This window comes from Ambystoma mexicanum, chromosome 8 (genome assembly GCF_040938575.1).
Source record: "Ambystoma mexicanum isolate Mex_15411 chromosome 8, UKY_AmexF1_1, whole genome shotgun sequence".
Lineage (NCBI taxonomy): Eukaryota > Metazoa > Chordata > Amphibia > Caudata > Ambystomatidae > Ambystoma > Ambystoma mexicanum.
In genome coordinates, this window is record NC_090929.1 from 328,064,440 (window position 1) to 328,083,659 (window position 19,220).

Here is a 19,220-nt window from a genome sequence, read left to right on the forward strand (position 1 = left end):
AGTGTGGGATAGTATTCACAAAAGGAAAGAAGTGTTCACAAAATGATAAGTCAGGATGTTTAGGCCATGGGCATCCTTTCCCCATGTTTTAGCACAGGACAAGGTGGGTCGCTCAAGCACAGTACACTCCTGGGTTTCTTTGGCACAAGGTCACAGTTTCTTTCAGTCGGGTTCAGACCAACTTACATTTTTAGGCATCCCTCAATCGGGTTCACATTTGCCCCAACAATCTTCTCCGGTGGATTACTGTTCACGCAAGATTCCTCTCTTCCGGGCTCAGATCCCTTTTCTACAATTATTCCCCCTTAGTCGGGCTCAGACCTATTTGAGTTTCTAGACAATCGAAGACTTTCAAATGTGCACAGGATTTAACATAACCTGCCACAGGACCTCTTCGCCATTCACAGGTGGGTACCAAACAGAGACCATTGAGTGAGCACCCACGTGACGCCGGGCCACTCTGTGTCTGGTGCCTATCTTGGTTCTACAAAGTTCAATTGTATACACATTCTCTTTCTTCATACAATGTTGCTGCTTGCAACCTTGAGCATAACACAGTCCGGTCTGCTATCAGTTTTGCCAACTCACCGGCTGTGCTGAACTCGTTGGCGATACTTTTCTGTCGGAGTCAAGGACAGTACCATGGTGAAAATCGCTTCTCCACACCTTGGCGATCATTGCGGGAGGGTCTTGGGCACCTTTGACACACACTACACCGTTCATCAGCTGAAATACCCATTCTTATGTTTCGTTTCCTTGAGGCTTCTTGAAAGTCGCTGTTCTGTGTTGAAAAGGGCAAGGGTAATTCCCTCCTTGTCGTCATCTCTGATGTCGCCACCTTTCTCCTCGGGTTAAACTGCCATCTTGGAATTGCTGCTTCCTTCTGCGTTTTGCCTTGCTCAGAGTGTACTTTTGTGGTCCGCTGTTTGGACATGTCAGGTATACAGCTCTGGTTTTAGTCCGTTGTCGCTCGTAATGAACTGTCCATGAGAAATTGTGTCGGAAAAGGGGTGGGAGGTTGAGTTTCTAGGTATCCTACCTGGTAGGATGGGGAAAAGGTGTTATAAGGAAGGGGATACCATGTCTCACCCTTCAGTGTCCCACTCCCACTCCCTTAAGACCCCCATACAGGTGATCTTCCCACACTGGACCACCCCCAGGAACTGGATCCAATAGCGATGCCTGTGTCCTGGAAAACTGGTTGACAGATCCCCGGGGACTAGCTGGTGAGACACCTCCAGGTTTCTCACAGGCCCTTGACCGGAATTGGGGTTATTTCTTCTTTGTCCTTGAGAGCAGAAAATGTGTTTCTCAGGGGGATGCCAGGGTCTATCGCAACCACATCAATGGGTTCCACTACACTTCTTAACACACTCCTAAGATCTTGAGTTTCAATTCTAGTTAGTCTGCACTCCCAGTTCAGATATTTCAATAAGAGAGCCCACCTTTTCTCCATGTGAATGGCATTCAATTATGCGGTTTGCTTTACTTTGGGAACCTTGCCCACCCTACCATCAATAGGGAATATATAGTTTTCCCTGCTGTCCTACCTAGATCTTATTTCCACCTCAAAAAAGTCTATTGGGTCCTTACTTGGCCTGAATGATCGCGTGTTATAATAATTTGGCGTGCATAATGCAGGTTCAGCAAATGAGATCAGCGGATGATCACAGTTCCCATCTGCTGCCACACTGTTAAACCCTGCCCCCGCTATAGTTCCTTTTTTAACCAAAGTACCTTTTTTATCATTGAGGCCCTCAATTTCATTTAACAACCCCTCAATCTCAAATATGAGATTATTAACTACCTTAATTGGCTTGACCATTCTCGTTATTTGTTTTTGCGTTTCTTCAGGAGAAATAGAAGTGGCAGCCTTCCTCTTAGACATAATTATTAAAATCAGCAAATACTAGTTTCTCTTGATACTCAATATGAGATATTGTACTCAATTACACAGAGAACACTTCTTATTCTTCTATAGTACACTGCAATCCCACTTAAACAACACAAACTACATCCTATCTATAACAACAGCACAATAACAATGTAATAGCAATATGATAATGTCCAAGAAAAAAATGTCCAAGAAAAAAATGGTGTCTGCAAAATCAGAAGTTCAAAGAACAGCACCAAACCAGTGTTTAAAATTCCAATCTGAGCACTTTTAATACACTTTTATGGGTCAGTATTGGTGAACGTAGGAGTATTTACTATTAACTAGTGACTTCAGTGCTCTTAACAGTTAGTTTCGTATGTGCACTAAAGCACTCTGTTTTTACGTCGTAGAGTAGGCAGGCAGCAATGAATAAAATCAAAAGGCTGATTCTACGTGGCTTGTCACTTGTTACAATACAACTTGGAAATACAGGTAGCCGCGATGAGGAACAGAAGACGAGGAGCGGGGATGAGCCTGAAGGCTCAGCCCCACAGGCACACAGTCTAACCTGCCCCTGAACGACGTGAGCACTTAAACACTGTAAGCACTGGACCTTTTCCCACAGCTCTCCCTAGTGCACCCAACAAGATCCAACAGTCAGAAAAAGAAAATACACAAATCGAGTGCATTCACTTACACATTGGAGATCACCCGGTGCCAGGAGCCGAAAGGTTCCTCCTTGGGATCCACTCTACCGGCAATAGAAGATTCACACTCCATACCCCCTCCAACACCGAACACCATGCAGCGCCAAACAGTGTACCCTTTCCCCGCGCGTGCGTAGCCCGTCCGGGGCAGTCAAGCTGGATTTAAACATAAGGGGAGGGGGGGTTGCCACAGATTTCTTCCTGCTCCAGAAGCTCCTCCAAACACTGCACACTTTCCCTGTATGTTTTACAGATATCCAGTTTGTGAAGCTGAGGGCGCAAGGCAGGGACAATCGGGAGCTAATGTTTGTATTTTTTTTATCGATGAGTCCTTCCGTCTGTGATTGGTTTTGCATGCAACTGAAAACAAACAAGTAGCAGACAGGGGTGGAGGGGTTCAGTAACTCCCACAGGATCAGGGAATTTGGATCTGACATTCGCGCAGCGCCTCCACTAATAAGGCGTTGCTTGTTCCTCCTCCACACCAGGGTTCTCCATGGGCTGTACATTAGTACAAGATGAATACTGGAGTACACCCAAAATAAAATGTCATTAAATGATAGGGAAACTCAGGTGGGTCTGACTAATGCACAGACAGAGGTGCCAGGCTTTATCAACATTAGGTAGACTTATCGGTGGGTACTACCCACATTCAAAAGAGAATAGGTGCAGTGGTTATTATTTGATTGGCCTGCCACACTGGTCTACTCACATATGAGGAGACTAGATTGGACCAGGTTTCAGAAAAACTGAATGTGTAACTGCCATGTGGTGATCGCTGATGGCGAACATTTCTAAATTATTTTCAACTGGTTCTGCATTAAGCGCTCTGTTGAGCATGCTTATAAATGTAATGTATTATGGCTACACAGAATTCACGAACTACTTTGTATTGTAGGATTAGTTATGCAGAGTCACATGAGTTAACCCCTGAAGAGTGTACAAACTGCCCAGTGGTAGCTAAGACTATTTACTCCAATGCTTACCAACTCTTAACAGCAGGCAACATTTGCAGGTTCTAACATGCAGGCAAACATCCCACGCATTTTTATAAAATTAGGGTAATAACCTGATGAATGTTATAAAATAACAGCAAATACCTTATGCAGGCAGTAAAACCAACCACTCAGAATAGCCAGAAAATAGCCCAACAATAGATGGGGTAATGGTTGGGATATAGACACTGAACTTAGAAAGAGGTGTTGGTCAATAAACAGTTCCTAAAACAATGCTTTGAATCGGAGTTTTATGTCCTATCACTCTAGTCAAGCTCAACTGCTGTGGGGTGCCCAATAATGACAGGGGGATTGGTCCAAGGGGAAATGAGTAGTATTATTTAAGGGCTAGTGACCTTTAAAGCACAACAGGGCTCGGGCGCTGGCACTTTGGAATATGGCCACAAATCTCAACAGGCGGGGACCACCTGTGAATGGGCAACACTAGGATTTCGACCAGATTTGTGCTTGAAGTTGCACAGGCCAGTACGTGTATGAAGAATGAACACTAGGACATCTGCAGACCTTCAAGTACCATTAACACATCGATGTGAAATCTTTCTCAAAAGCCTACGTCTCATTCTTTCTAAGGCCTTTGTGACTATACTTCCATCCACTTCCCTTCACCATTGGCCTGAGCCACTCGTACCCATGCTGGTCTCCGTGGTGTGATCTGTGGAGGGGCCATTTTTGGTGGTGCCACTGATGCTCTTCATTCGGACCCATGGATTCTTCCCCTGGATGGAATACCCACACAGGCCAGCCTCAAAGGAGCAGTCAGTCTGGGCTATGCAGGACCCAGAACGCAGGTTGATATCGTCGAGTGCAATGGCGCCAGAGGACCCGCCACTCAGCGATTCAAAGATCAGCTGTGGGGGAGAGGTAGCACAGAGTGTTAATCATTCAGAGATTTTGAGATGGGAGACACACAGCACTCAACCAAGGAATTCTGAGAGGAAAAGCAAACGCAGTCAATATATACCTTGGTTATCCAGGGCCAACCACTGAACACGTGCCTCGGCACCTACTTCATTGTACAAGGTTCCTCGCGGCATCCCACAGACACTTACCTTGTCTGCATGTGCCATGCAAGGAGTCAAACCTTTAATCTCAATAAAAGGACAGCCTGGTCAAAAATCGGTTTGCAAACGTTTGGTAATGTGACATTTTGAAAACATTCTTAGATGGACAAGTTAAAAGTGGATATAACATCTTTAAAAGTATCCAAAAGTTTCAGGCATTCCACTGACCCTAGCCAAACCAGCACCTTCACAATATTAGTTTACAAAAGGAACATTGTACAGAGATTTAAATTCTGGGGTTCCATGTCTTAAAATCGCAGCAAAAATGGGCGTGAATGCAAAATATGGCGGCAAAAATGCTGTGGTTTTGCCGCCAAAATCATGTATAGGATGCAGGTGACACCCCCGCAATCCCTGGACCCATTATACCATGTAAGGGGAGCGGGGGACACCCCTGCAACACCCGCTCCCCTTAAATGGTATAATGGGGTACACCTTTACAGAGTCAATCCACAGCATTTTTGCTGCGATTCTTTTTCCGCCTACATTTTTGCCGCGATTTTATTACCTGATACCAATTCTGGAATGTAACTCATTGGTAACTTTACAACTTGTACCTATGAGGTTTTGTTAGCTGGTTTATTTGCAACTTCTAATATGATTTGGACGCATGTGACTTTCAGGAAGGAGGGGTTTAAGAATAATAACATGGTACAGAGCTGGACTAGGACCAACATTAGAATTGGGCACACAAAAAGTGTGGCACACATTTGCATACTGCAATTTGTGAACTAGCAAGAAAAACTGTTTGTGTTTTACCTGGGGATGCATTTTTAGGAGAATGTGTGGCAAATGGTGCATTTTAAAGAATAGTTGGCTAGTAACATTGGTCAAAGCTACCAGAGGCACAGAGCGCCATTCATCAAACTGGCCCACATTGGCTAACTAAACAAACCTACAATGTCCTGCTGGGCTGATCCTTCTGGCATTGCCCCATAGGACAGTCAGAGCCTGATATGAAATCTAAGAATATGACAGAGAGCCAGGCCATTAGCCCTTTATGAAGGACAGTGCTCTATGCAGTATTTGGCATTAACACTGATATTACTCTGGCCCTTTTACCTTTGGGCAATGGAATATTTAGAAGCACTTGCATTTCCTGGTTCAGCATCAAAATGACACAGTGTGTACCACACGATGAGACTGCCCTTTGCCATCCAGTCATTCTATTTTTTTCAAATTGTCTTTGACACTATTGGGGCGTGCATTCAGTGTGCCAAATGCAAGAGAAAATTCAAGTTAAAGAAGTCCCAATTACACGAGACAGAAATCACACAGAAGGCCAGGCACCTAGCCAATATGCACTCACACGCTTTTTTGCAAAGCAGACAAAGGGACAGATACATTTCTGAGAACCTCCCATGAAGAAATGTAGACGCAACGTATAGCGCGCGCGCGCGCACACACACACACACACACACACACACACACACACACCCACCCCCCCCACCCCCCATAGCTCATGTAGAATAATGACGGAGACGAATGTGTAATAGAGTATTAGGCTTCAAAACACACATAAGAGTAAGCAGGATATAGACACAGTGCATACCCCAAACAGTAATGAGAACTTTTATTAGAAACACTAAAGCTAGTGATCACATAAACATAATATAAGTGCATCTGACATTTGTTAGTTGTTTGACATATAGAGTACACCTTGAGGCAAAAGGCTGCTTCGTAATCCATCCAGTATTAGTAGGCCGCAGAAACACAGATTATTCAACACAATAAAATACACCCAGTTCAGTTTTTCTCAGAGATACACACCCATGTTCAGTGGCCTCGGACAGGGTGTAAAGCCATACTGCGATTAGTCAGGATAGAGAGTTGCAGCTCATTCCCAGGCTTTGAATGGGAAGCAGTGATTCAATTAGATGTTACAATCTTGAGCAGATCCCACGAGGGAAGAGGGAACAACTGCACAGGGATTGGCTAGGAGTAGGAGGTGCAGCAAGTTCCCAGGCATGGAACAGGTGAAACATGTCACAATCAATGTGCCTTTCCATCGCTTCAGAAACTAACAAGAAGAAGGCCACAGCCTGGCGAGAATGAGGTAATGAGCAGAAGGGTGCACAAGACAAAGTCGATCAAGGGAAAGACACACACTGCCCCCTGAAGGAAGACATCCACCCAGGAGTGAGATCACGAACACTGAACATGAGCACTCCAACCCAGTAAATGAGGAGATAGGTATTAATGATTACAGAAGTAAAGAGTTAATTAAGTACTATAGGGAATGTAGTGAGGAAGACATAAGACGATCTGACATCCATTAAATGATATCTGTTCATAAGCATTAGGATCACTCAAGCCCACCCACACATAAATACACAATTTACATGTGCACATGGTCCTAAAGCAAAAGGCCAGAAGTACACCCCATGAGGTCATGCACACACGTCATGGGAAAGGAAGCAGAAGGGTTGAAGACGGGAAACATGTTTCCAACGAGAAGTCACAATATTGACTGTCAGTAGAACAGTCACAAGGATGAGAACAGTAAGTTGGTGCCAACCTTTGGGTTCCATGAAAAAAGGATGTGAAGTATTCTTTTTTGTTACCACACTGTCCACACCTCACACAGGGATTGGTTGTTTGTGGTGTAAGCAACCCACCCATGGACGTTTGAGATGAGACAACTAAAGAATAGTCGAGTTATATGCTGCAACTCTTCAACCTGTCTGCTCTCCAATCAAAACTGAGAAACTAGATGACCCCATCATTAGCTCATCGTCAGGAGGAAGTCACTAGCACTTGGGTTCCATGAAAAAGGATGTGAAGTATTCTTTTTGTTACCACACTGTCCACACCCCACACAGGGATTGGCTGATTGTGGTGTAAGCAACCCACCCATGGACGTTTGAGATGAGACAACCAAAGAATAGTCAAGTTATATGCTGCAACTCTTTAACCTGTCTGCTCTCCAATCAAAACTGTGAGAAACTAGATGACCCCATCATTAGCTCATCGTCAGGAGGAAGTCACTAGCATGGTCACAAGGGATAGGATGGCCAAGAAGGATAGGTATTATATAGATTCACCTACAGCACAGCCAATCAGCAAATGTTAATGTACTTGTATCTTGTAAATCATTTTGAAAATCAACTCCACTTCTCACTATATAAACCGTCATTTAATGATGTCATGTTGAACGTTTCGTGACCGAGGATACATGTAATAAACTTTTGTTTTTCTTGCTCATTGGATTATTTCATATGATTCGGGTTTTTGTGCCTACAGTACAATATTATTTTCTTCCTTTTAAAATTTGAGAAATATTGTTAGGAATGTATTAAAACAAAGGATGTGAGTCACAATATAGAGAACAATTAAGTGTGAAACACATGTTGACCAGTATATTCTAAACATAGTTGCTATTAAAATGGAAAGGTTCTTGCACTTTATAGAATAATACTTGTAACTGTGGGAAAATATCCAAGGTCTCGGAAGACAGCAAGAAATTGGTGTATACATTTGTTGGGTTTATTTAGAAATAAAGAGTTTTTTTCTTCTTTAACACTTCTTGTTAGTGAGCATGTCAGTAGATATCAATCTTTCTCAACTGTGCATTCTACCACTGATTTCAGAATGGTGTAGCACATGGTATGTTTTCGACATACAACCTTCTCAACACTTCCTGGATTGTGTTACTGATATTCTGGAAAGTTCTATGTACTGCTTGATGCAGTCGTTCTACTGCATGTGTGTTTGCTCGATGAACCAAACAATGAATGCCGTCTAGGTATTATTTGAGCATTACCTGGTACTTGGCTTCTTTGGGGTTGAGGGTTTGGTATCCGAGGTGCCAGGCATTCCCGTGGGTCCCTGTCCTGGTCCAGAGGAGACTCTCTGCTTGGCCATCATATCTGATCATCAGGTTCAGTGTGCCTGTGACAAAACAAAAGGGGCTCAGGTGATGATTCAATGAGTCCTAGTCTGAGGCAGCTCTTTCTACATGGTTTGTGTATTTGTGTACATCACTCCGACCCAATCACCAGCAAATACTATATACACATTTAAGCAGCTAATTAGCATACACAATTGATGACATGACACATTTTCTTTCAGCCATGGGATGAATGGGATATCTATATTGAGGCGCAACTGGTTGTTGCGACGGATTGAGCTGGCCAGTAACGGGCCACTTGCCCACGTTTATAGGCTGAGCAAAGCAAGGGTCTTCAAGGTAAGCTGAGGGCTGTCACCTTCCTGGTCTGACGGCAACCAATAATACCATTAGAACCTACCAGGAGGTGGGTGCGTGGCGAGAGTCAGACAGTAACTTTTTTTAAAACAGAGGCTCGGAGAAAGGCTGAGCGGGGTAGGAGGGCATCTGCAGCATATTCACCAAATTGAGAACTCAGACTGGCACGGAGCACAGGAAAAGTTGGGGCACAGTATGGAGAGTAGGCTTGTGGCAACACTAACCCACTGCTGGTATAATGGGCCCCTACTCACTGTAAAAGAGGATCTGTAAATTTCATAGACTAGAGGGAGGCCAATGAATGGCGAGAAAATTGTAGCAAGGGCTTGGAGCAGAGCAGGGAATGTGGGTGTTTATTGCCAGATTCAGCCTCTGTTCCTGCTTCCTGATTGGTCAGTGGAAATTCCAATCGTGCTAATATTGCAGTATACTAGGTCAAATGATGCATGAATAATTTTCTTCCCTGTGAATGGGACATCTGCCAGGACATGAAATACACATCTTTTACTTTGAAAGTATGAGACCAGGTTACATTATGGCATTATCGGCCTAAGTATTTGCTGGGCAGAAGCCAAGATTGTCCCCATGGGACTGGTAGTTTGTACTGCCATACACTGCAGTGTACCTCATAGCTTGTTAGTGTCAAGTTTCTATATTTTGCGGTTTAACCTTTTTTCTCACCTCTGTGAAGACAGGTTTTTGCTTTAAAATCTGTATCCAGTATTGTTTTCAGAGTGATTTTCAGTCACTGGAATCGGAGGCTTGGTGCACCGGATGTATAGTTAATGTGTATGGTTACCAAATTCAGGTTCAAGTTCCAAGCTCCTGACTTTCCCCAGACCTGGGTTCAAGTTCCACACCCTTATCTTTTCCCTTTCACTCCAAGCATCTCAGTTGGCCTCTTATGGACAATCAAATTGACAAGTGTTCCCAATCCCCCCATTGCTCCAAATTAGTGATCAGGTTTTGCATGCACGACCCTCATGGAGGCACTGGCATATGCTCTTACTGTTGGGAACTGTTGTGATCGGAGGGCCCACTGTGGTGGAGTGCGGGCCCCTCCTAGATCTGGGCCCTGCGCGCTGATGGATCGCGCAAGAACGGACACTGGAGACGTCCGCCTGTTCCGGCGCTCCGGCGCGAACTGCTGCCGGGCGCCGCCTTTATTAACTGGCGCGCATGCGCCGGCTCGCGGGCCGCGCATGCGCGTTACGTGTACCACGTACACAACATCCCTCCTTTTTCCCCTCAAACAACAAAACATTAAACATGGGGAGCCAACATGGCTCAAAACATTTTATACTTAACAGACTTGATTGCTCAGGCTGCTGAGTCCATAATGAAGTCTTGGAACCTTTGTGGGGGGCGGCGCCCTTCCCTGCGGGGGTACCTGGGCGGGCTCCTTTTGAGGTTCTCTGGCCTCCCAGGATCTCCGGGTGGTTCAACGTTTTCCGGCGGCGCTTTTGCCGCCAGCCTTTGGCCGGGATCCGGTTCTTCTTCTGAGGCTATTGGTCCTATGCGTTTGAAGAAGGACACATTTCTGGTCACCGTCCCACGCGCGTTCGCCGCCGTGATCATGGATCCTTTGCCGTGAGTCACTCCCATCGGTTGTGTTTCATAAGTCATTGAGAGTTTCCCTTCCGGCTTCCTGTTTCGGACAAGGACGGTGTCTCCTACTGCTATCTCTTTCTCCGGCAGCCTCCGCCTCGTTGTCTCACTCTCGTTTCTCGCGGCCCTGTCTGCTGCCACCTGTGCGTCATCGATCATCCCTGGGCATCGTTCTCCCGCTTCCGGTATCAACCCTCTGGGTATTCGCTTGAACAGTGCCTCGCGGGCGCGATTCCTGTGGACTGATGTGGGGTGGACCGGTACTCACGGAGAAAGTCGATTAGGTTGTGGCGCAGGTCTTCCCCACCATTGACAGAGATGCGAAAATTTTTGTTAAGCGTCCGCATGAAACGCTCAACCTCTCCATTGGCCCTCGGCCACAGCGGGGTCACCTTTCGGTGCTTGATGCCTCGTTCTGCGCAGTATCTGGCAAAACGCTGTCCTTGGAACGGGGCTCCATTGTCTGAGCAGATCTCAAGTGGGAAGCCGTGGGTGGTGAAAATTTTGTCCATGGCCAGGATGGTGTGATCGCTGGCGGTGGATTCCACGAGTTCCACCTCCGGGTACCTCGACCACTGGTCTGTTACTACTAAGAAGTATAGGCCTCTACCGGTCGAGCCGAAGTCTGCGTGAACATGGCTCGAATGGGCGGGCTCTTTTCCGCCGGACTCGCGGCTTGGCAGGGGATGCAGGTCCTCACAAATTCGGTCACCCTGTGTTCCAGGTCGGGGAACCAGACCTTCAACCTTCAGCCTTAGGCGCGCCTTCATCTTAGCCATGCCTTGATGCCCTGTGTGGGCTAGCTGGAGGACTCTCGTGACCAGGGACCTGGGGATCACGATCTGGTCTCCACGCAGTAGCAGGCCGTCCGTGGACACCGAGAGCTCGTGTCGAGCCTTACACAGTAGTTGTAGGTCTCTCTGCACCTCTGGGTTTCTTCTGGCGTTGTTCAGGAGGACGTCCCGCCATTCCCCCGTGGCTACCGCTCTTTTCACTCGCAGGAATGCCTCGTCAGAGTTCGAGTCATCCGCAATGTCCTCCCTCGACAGGGCCACTGGCAGGGCTGATTCAACGACGAGATGCACTGCGTCCCCAGCGTCAGACAACTCCACAGGATTCTGGGCGTTTCTCGTGCCTGGGTGGCGGGACAGGTAGTCCGCGGGGTTGTGGGTGCCTGGGCGGTACACCAACCTGACGCCGTATTCGATGAGTGACAGCATCCATCTTTCGATACGGGGAGGTGGCTTGGAAGATGTGCCAGACAGGATGGGAATCAGGGGTTTATGGTCTGTGACCACGACAACAGGTTTGCCGAGGATGTATATCCTGAAGTGTTTGCACCCCCATAGGATGGCAAGGGCCTCTCTCTCAATTTGTGAATAGCGCCTTTCCGTGTCGGTGAGGGCCTTGCTGGCGTACGCTATGGGTCTCATGGCCCCCAGTTCGTCGGCCTGCATGAGGACTGCCCCTAGTTCTACAGGGCTGGCGTCAACTATGATCTCTGATTCCCGGCTGGGGTGCAAATAGACCATTGTCTCCTGCTCTGACAGGGCCTCTTTGATGGTATTGAAGGATCTTTGTTCAGACGCTGTTCGTTGCCACGGCACGTCATTTCTGGTAAGTGCCCTCAGTGGTTCTGATAGGGAGGCCAGGTCTTTGATGAATCGGCCGCAGTAATTGACCATCCCCAAGAAGCTCCGAACTTCTGCTGGAGATGTGGGTGGAGGTGCATCTCTTATGTCTTTTACTTTTCCGGGGTCTGGGGAAATGCCGCCCGCATGAAAAGTGAACCCGAAGAATTCCAGCCGGTCTTTAAGGAACTCGCACTTTTCTTGGTGCAGGGTTAGGCCTACCGCCTGGAGCCTCTCAAACGTGCGCTCTAGCCTTTTAAGGTGTTCGCTCTCCGACTTGGCGAAGACTAAAATGTCGTCGGACATGTTAATGACACCCTTCAGACCGGACAACGCACCTCTTATGGCGTTCTGGAAGACCTCAGCCGCGGAGGAGATTCCAAAGTTAAGTCTCTTGTACTGGTACAACCCCTCGTGCGTCGTGAACGTCGTAATGTACCTCGACTCGGGGTGTAGTTCCAGTTGATGGTAGCTGGATCTGAGGTCCAGTTTGGAGAAGACTTTGGCGCCTTGGAGTTCACCGACGATATCATCCAGGGTGGGTGTGAGGTGGCGCTCCCTTTTGATGGCGGCATTTGGGAGCCTCATGTCCACGCAGATACGCACAGCCCCTGGTTGTTTCGGCTTTGGGGCTACTACGATGGGCGAAACCCAAGGGGTGGGGCCTTCTACCCGTTCGATGATGTCTCGGTCAATCAGCTGTTGCAGCTCCTCCTCCATTTGGGCCCTCAGGTGAAATGGAATTCGGCGGTGTTTGAGGGCTGTCGGCCTTACAGACTTGTCGATGTGCAGGCGGATAGGGTCTGCGTTCAGTTTGCCGATGCCCTTGAAGAGACTCCCGAACTTGTGTAGCATGCTTTTCAGATCGGCGTGGTATACCCCAAATGTGAAATGGACAATGTCGAGCGCTTCCGACGCTGCACAGCTCAGCAAGGAATGTGGGCTGGCGTCGGTGACGAAGAATCTTGCTTTGATGGAGTTTTGCCCATGAGAGACTGGGGCGACAAACGCACCCTGGATGGGTAAGGGAGTGTCTCCACCGAATGCATATATCCTTGCTGTGGATGTTGACAGTTCTGGTGGGCCTGGTAGGGCTACATAATGTTCGGTGGCTAGCACGCAGACTGAAGCTCCGGTGTCAATAAGGATGGGGGTGGGAATGTCATTGATGTTGACGGTGCACGTGGGTTGGCGCCTCGTGCTGGGACCTTTCGCGATGCTGGAGATGAAGAAAACTTCTTCCTCCTCCTCTTCTTCTTCCGCGAGGTCTAGGTCCTGCAGGCCCTGATCAATCGAGGAGATGCCTCTCACTCTGCGAGTACCACCTCGCCCCACTCTCTCTGGTCCTCTCGCAGCTGCAAAAGGGGAAGCCGCACGGCACATTCTGGCAAAGTGACCCGGTGTTCCGCACCGGGCGCATGTCCTCGACTTCGCCGGGCAGTCACCGCTGTGGGGGAGGTCATACCCACAGTTCGAGCATGATGGGGCGTTGCTTGGTGTGGACGTGGCGTCAGGCCTTTTCGGCGCCCATCTCGACCTACCCGCAGCTGACCGTCCTACTGCGAATGCGTCTTCGTTGTGTCCTGGTCGCGAGGCAGCGTCCATTTTCGCGCCTCTGGCCTCTGCTAGCTCATGTGCTCTGCCCAGGTCTAGAATCTGCTGGAGGGTCAGGCCGGGCTCCCTCAGTACTTGCCTCCGAAGTTTTCCGGAGCTGCACCCCTGCAGTAGTTGGTTGCGGACCATTTCCTCCTCGTTGGCCCATCTGCAGGAGGTCGCCAGGTGTCTCAGGCGGGCGCAGAATTTGTCTAGGGGCTCATCGTCCAATTGTCTCTCAGCGCCCATGACAAACCTGTCAAAGTCTACATTGGCCATGGGTAGGAAGTGGTCTTTGAGTGCCTGCTTGACTGCGTCGTATGTGACCACGGGGATGACGAGGGAGTCGTAGATCTTGTGGACTTCTGCGCCTGCCGAATAGATCATGGTTGCAATCTTTTCGTCATCATCGTCTACCCCAGATGCCCTAAAGAACATGTCCAGTCTTTTGACCCACAATAGCCACTTCGGGCCTAGCTTGGAAGGGGGGCCAGTGGCATCGAATTCTGGCATGGGGGCTAGGGAGCTGCGAGCTCTGCGGGGGATTGGGGCTGCGGCACCCTCATCGTCAGCACCTTCACCCATATCAGTGCCACATACTCACAGTTGGCTGTCTCGGGAGAGGATGGCTTATCTCGGCCTCGTGGTAGGGTTGGGTGCGAAATCCCCTTCTTTCTTCTCGGTTGCCACAGTCTTGCGCCTGCAGGACTGTGGGCGTTCCAAAAATTATTCTTTGGTGTCTTCCGACGCCGTTGGCGAGTGGCGCACGAGCACCCTGTTGGGCCGCAACCACTGTCGCCACGTGTGACGGGGAGCGGGTGAAAGAAAAATGTCCGCCGGTGCTCCGTGGGTCCGTGACACGGCAGACTTCCGTCACTCCGTGGTCGTCAGGCACGGAAGTGGACCGTACCTCCTCGTCGCCAGTGTTGTGATCGGAGAGCCCACTGTGGTGGAGTGCGGGCCCCTCCTAGATCTGGGCCCTGCACGCTGATGGATCGCGCAAGAACGGACACTGGAGACGTCCGCCTGTTGCGGCGCTCCGGCGCGAACTGCTGCCGGGCGCCGCCTTTATTAACTGGCGCGCATGCGCCGGCTCGCGGGCCGCACATGCGCGTTACGTGTACCACGTACACAACAGGAACTCAGGAAAGACACTATGTTCTGGGGTACCGCAAGTAAACAGGGATCTACGCCTTAAAAGACTTCTAAACTCATTCTAGACAGCATTTTTCCAAAATTTCAGAAAAACACCGTGACTATACGTTTACTGCACATTTGGCAGTAAACAAAAATGTTGAAATGCCATTATACCGTACAGGGGGAGTGGAGGTTGAGGGGGTGTTCCGTGGTCCCCTTGCAGTGATAAGGGGTTCGCAAAGGCAGGAATTGTGGCAGTAAAACAAAGATGTAATCACTGCGCGCCTGCTTTTTAGCATTCAGAATTTTCCTTTGTGGTATTTTCGGCCACGCAGTGATCACATAGATCCTTCTAGACCAGGTGACAAATGGTTTGAGTAATTGAAGTTAGGTATTTCTGTTCCAGAAAACATCACAATAAATGGCTCATCATCACATAAAATCATAAAAATGGCAGCATTTATATACGTTAAATCAAAGGAACAGAGAATAATACAATCAAGGAAAAGTCAAATGGAAACAGTTGGTCTTCTAAAATCTGTTTAAATAGATCCCTGGTGGTTGGGTGGTTCAGACTCTAAGCGCTTCACTTCAGAAGACAAGCTAAGAGAGGAACAGTAGTCAAGGCGTAAGAACACAGGAGTAGATATAAGTCATTTTATGGCATAAAAGTTCAAGTATGACACGAGGTTAATGAATTTGTGAGTCAGGAACACTTAGAAGAGTAGTTTCTGCAGAGTGGAGTGGGCACAACCTGATTGCGACTTGGGGAGTACAGAATTACTTTTTGGATAGGAAGAGATATGAGAGTAGAGGACTCGTTGAAGTATTTTTGAGAGAGAAGAGAGATAGGGTGAAAGTTAGATGATGAAGAATCAAGTAAGGGTTTCTTAAGAATAGGTATGATAACAGCCTCCTTAAAGGCACATGGAAAGATAGCTGAGGGGAGGGAAGAGCCGATGAGAGAAGTGAGAAAAGGCAGTAGCAGAGGATAGCTTTAAGGGTTGAGAGTGAAAGGAAGGGGGGTTAAGGGGAAAGCAGTAGTGTGGTCTCAAGTGAGATAACAAGCAGTGTTAGGGTTGGAGAGATGTGAGAAGGTGGATAGCGAGAAAGTGGAGTAAAAGGGGGAGGGGAAGAAGTGTTTACAGACCGAGAAGAGCAAAGTATTGTGACTTTGTGAAGAAAGGAGATAGAAAATAAATAGAAGGAACTAGGTAGTATGCTAGCATGAGATTGGAAACGTAGTCCTTTCTTGCAAGTAAGAGGTAATAATCATAGAAAGAATGCAGAGAAGAGAGTAGAGTAAGATTAGTAGAAGATGTCGTTTTCTTCAAATTCCGTTTGGCTCGATGCAAAGAGGGACACAAAAAGAGAAGGGGAGGGGTACGCCAGAGCCGGGTGGAGTTTACACGAAGGAAGAAAAGGCCGAACACGGTAAAGGGAATCAATGGTTGTTGCAGGACAAGACTTAGAGAGGATAGTACATAATTTGTTGGAAGAAGAGAGAAGTCAGTAAGTGACAGTAGAGCACAGAAGGGAAGAGATACAGTTTGAAGTTTTGTAAGAGGAACATTTACGAAGGTTAAAGAAAGAGGGTGTGGTGAGAGGGTCAGAAGGGTTGGGACAGTAAATGGTAAATGAAAGAAGATGGTCAGATGTGGAAAAGAAGAAGCAGAGACGGGGCGGAAGGGGCAATTGGGAAAAAGATTAGGCTGAGGTTGAATCTTGATGTATGAGAGGGAAAGGAGTGAAGCTGGGTAAGATTGAAAAAGTCAGTTAGTGGAAGAAATCTTTAGGTTGAATGGGTAGACAAGAGATGAACATTGAAGTCTTCAAGAGGAAAGAAATGAAAGGAGGAAGGAAGAAGAGAGGAAAGAAGGGAGTCATGGTCATCACATAAGACAGAAAGGGGACCAGGTGGGTGATAGCTAATTAGGAAAGTGAGGGGTTGCGGTTAAGAGGAGATGTAGTTATATTCAATCGATGAGAAAGATGGAAGAAAAGTAGAAAGAAGAGCAATGGTGTAAGAAGAATAGAATAGAATACCAGAACCACTGCCTCTGCCAGAGGTACGGGGAGTGGTAGAAATGTGCAGAGCTTGTGAGAGATGTAGAGGTAACAGTATCTGAAGGAGGATCCAAGTTTCAGTAATACAGAGAAAATGTAGGTTAGGTTTAAGAAAACTGTCTAGCATTTTTTGCGTTATATTGCAGTCAGATTGTGTATTGGGAAGCACAATAGACACAGGGGAAGACGGAGGCACAGGAAGTGGAATAGAAATTAAATTGACTGGATTACGCGAACGAGAAGAAATATGCCTTGCAATCTGGGGGACCAGTAGGCTGGAATAGCAGTGGGCATTAAGGAAAGAGAAAGAAGAACAGTGTGTCAGAATCTGAGCAGCCATGTTCTGCACTACTTGGAGCCTCTATCCCGACACACATAGAGTTATTGCTATTATTGGAATGTGTGAAGCTGAAAGCAGGGCATATTCAATTGGAACTCCGAGTCAATAAGAATGGGTGCAATAGGGTAACAAGGAATGTCACCACAGATGTGATCTGGACTGCATGTGATATTTCTGGCCCAACAGTACTGGCCAGCCTTAGAAAGAGGAGCTAACAATTAATTATTCATGATATGGCCAGTTCTCCATAAAAGTGCTCGGTGGGGCCAACTGTAGTTAATATGCAGGCCACAGAGTTGGAATCCTGGAATGACTGGCTCAGACTTTCATCCTCCCCATGGCATTATAAAAAGAACCTTTGAGTTGAATACCAAGAACAACTAATACCGAGACAGTTCGGTGTGTGATGTGCACTATAGAAATGTCCCATGTTGATCTTAGGGCCCTTTAGGAATGTGGATTCAATGGATGGGTTCGGAGAATAACTCTGAGTCCAAACAACCAAACCAACTCAGGAAGATGGCAAAGTACTCAGCTACAACGAACATCAAAGGACGGATGCTCGATTTCTCTCAACAATCACTTCATAAAAACATGATTATATACTCAAAAATATGTCAGAGGTGATGTCATACTACGTGGCAAATAATGAAAAACCTACTAGGGATGGGATAAGCTTAAGGGGAACATCTAAGTGCACATTATATAGGAACTATGATTGTGATTGGCTGCCCACTGTCAGGTGGACAATATGTGCCTACCTCTAAAACATGTCATCTTCAAAAACATCAAGTACACGGTTTCTGATTGGTTTCTCAAACTATAAGGTCCTTCGTTATATGGACCACTACAATTGGTTGTCACGCTTGTGCCATGTGTGGAACATTCGGTTCACTTAGCAGCATGTAAGCTCAGACCCAAGTGTAAGGAGATGGGGCCTGACTCTACCTCCCCAACCAATTAGCCCAGCATTTCTCATCACCCAAGCCTTCTGCCATGGAGATTGTCTTTGAACTTGGCCTTGCAAAGTATCATTTTCTCTGAGAATACATGGGAGTGTTCGGGCACTCACTATCATTGTTCTAGGACTCCAAGTTCAACTCTATTTTCATCCTTGGCTCACGTGACAGGAAACCATGATCTGGTCCATTGTGCAGGGTTTGAATGTCTTAAATAAATAAAACTTGGCATTCTTGGTGTTCTTTCTTTGCACCTTAACTAGAGATGATTCATTCTTTGCATGTTCACTCCTTTCTAGAATAGATAGCTGACCTTGGCTGCTTCAGTCTTTACTCCAGGCCAGACAACCTCGCTGTGCAGCTTCACTATTCAGCTTATTCTTACTGCTACACAATTTCACTTTCTTCTTCATAGGTCCTGGTTTACTAAAATTCATGATACCGATGTCCAGCTTCTATACAGTGGCAGATTCGCCTGCATTCTATTCACTACATATAACCAGCTTCTATGGAGACTTTTAGGGTAATTCATAGAATTTCGCACAAAAGTGGCGCATGCGGCTGGCGCACAGTGTCCCCATGCGATACACTGCGCCAGCCGCGTGCGAAAAAATCAATTTCATTGCACAGCGTATTCATGGATTTTAGCCTCCAAAACCAGCCGTGGCGCAGCGTGGCGCAGCGACCCTGCAGCAGTGCCAGTTACGCCCCCAAGAACGCCCTCGCGCAAGGAAAAGCCATCAAAATTCCCAATTCATCGCAAATGTCTGCGCTAACCCTGGACCAGTTCACAGGGCTGCCAAACAGCAAACGCCAAGCGGGGAACGTGTATTTCAGTGGTTCGCGGGAAGTTTCACACGCGAATGTCCTGGGTACATGTACATCAGGGGTGCGCGTGAAGTAATACACGCAAATCCATCAGGGCACGTGTATTCCAGGGATGCGCGGGAAGTATCACACGCAAATTCAGCAGGGTACGTGTATTTCCGGGGTGCGCGGGAAGTATCACACGCGATTC

At 47.3% G+C, this 19,220-nt stretch overlaps 1 protein-coding gene across 1 annotated transcript in view; it reads right to left on the reverse strand.

The window, feature by feature from the left end:
• Window positions 1–19,220, reverse strand: part of MAMDC4 (MAM domain containing 4) — a 498,376-nt gene that overhangs the window by 135,816 nt on the left and 343,340 nt on the right. Inside the window, exons 21-22 of the mRNA XM_069609267.1 lie at window positions 8,424–8,551; window positions 4,228–4,447 (exon numbers count right to left, since the gene is read on the reverse strand). Of these exons, the coding sequence (XP_069465368.1) occupies window positions 4,228–4,447; window positions 8,424–8,551 (348 nt within the window). The remainder of the gene's footprint in view (window positions 1–4,227; window positions 4,448–8,423; window positions 8,552–19,220) is intronic.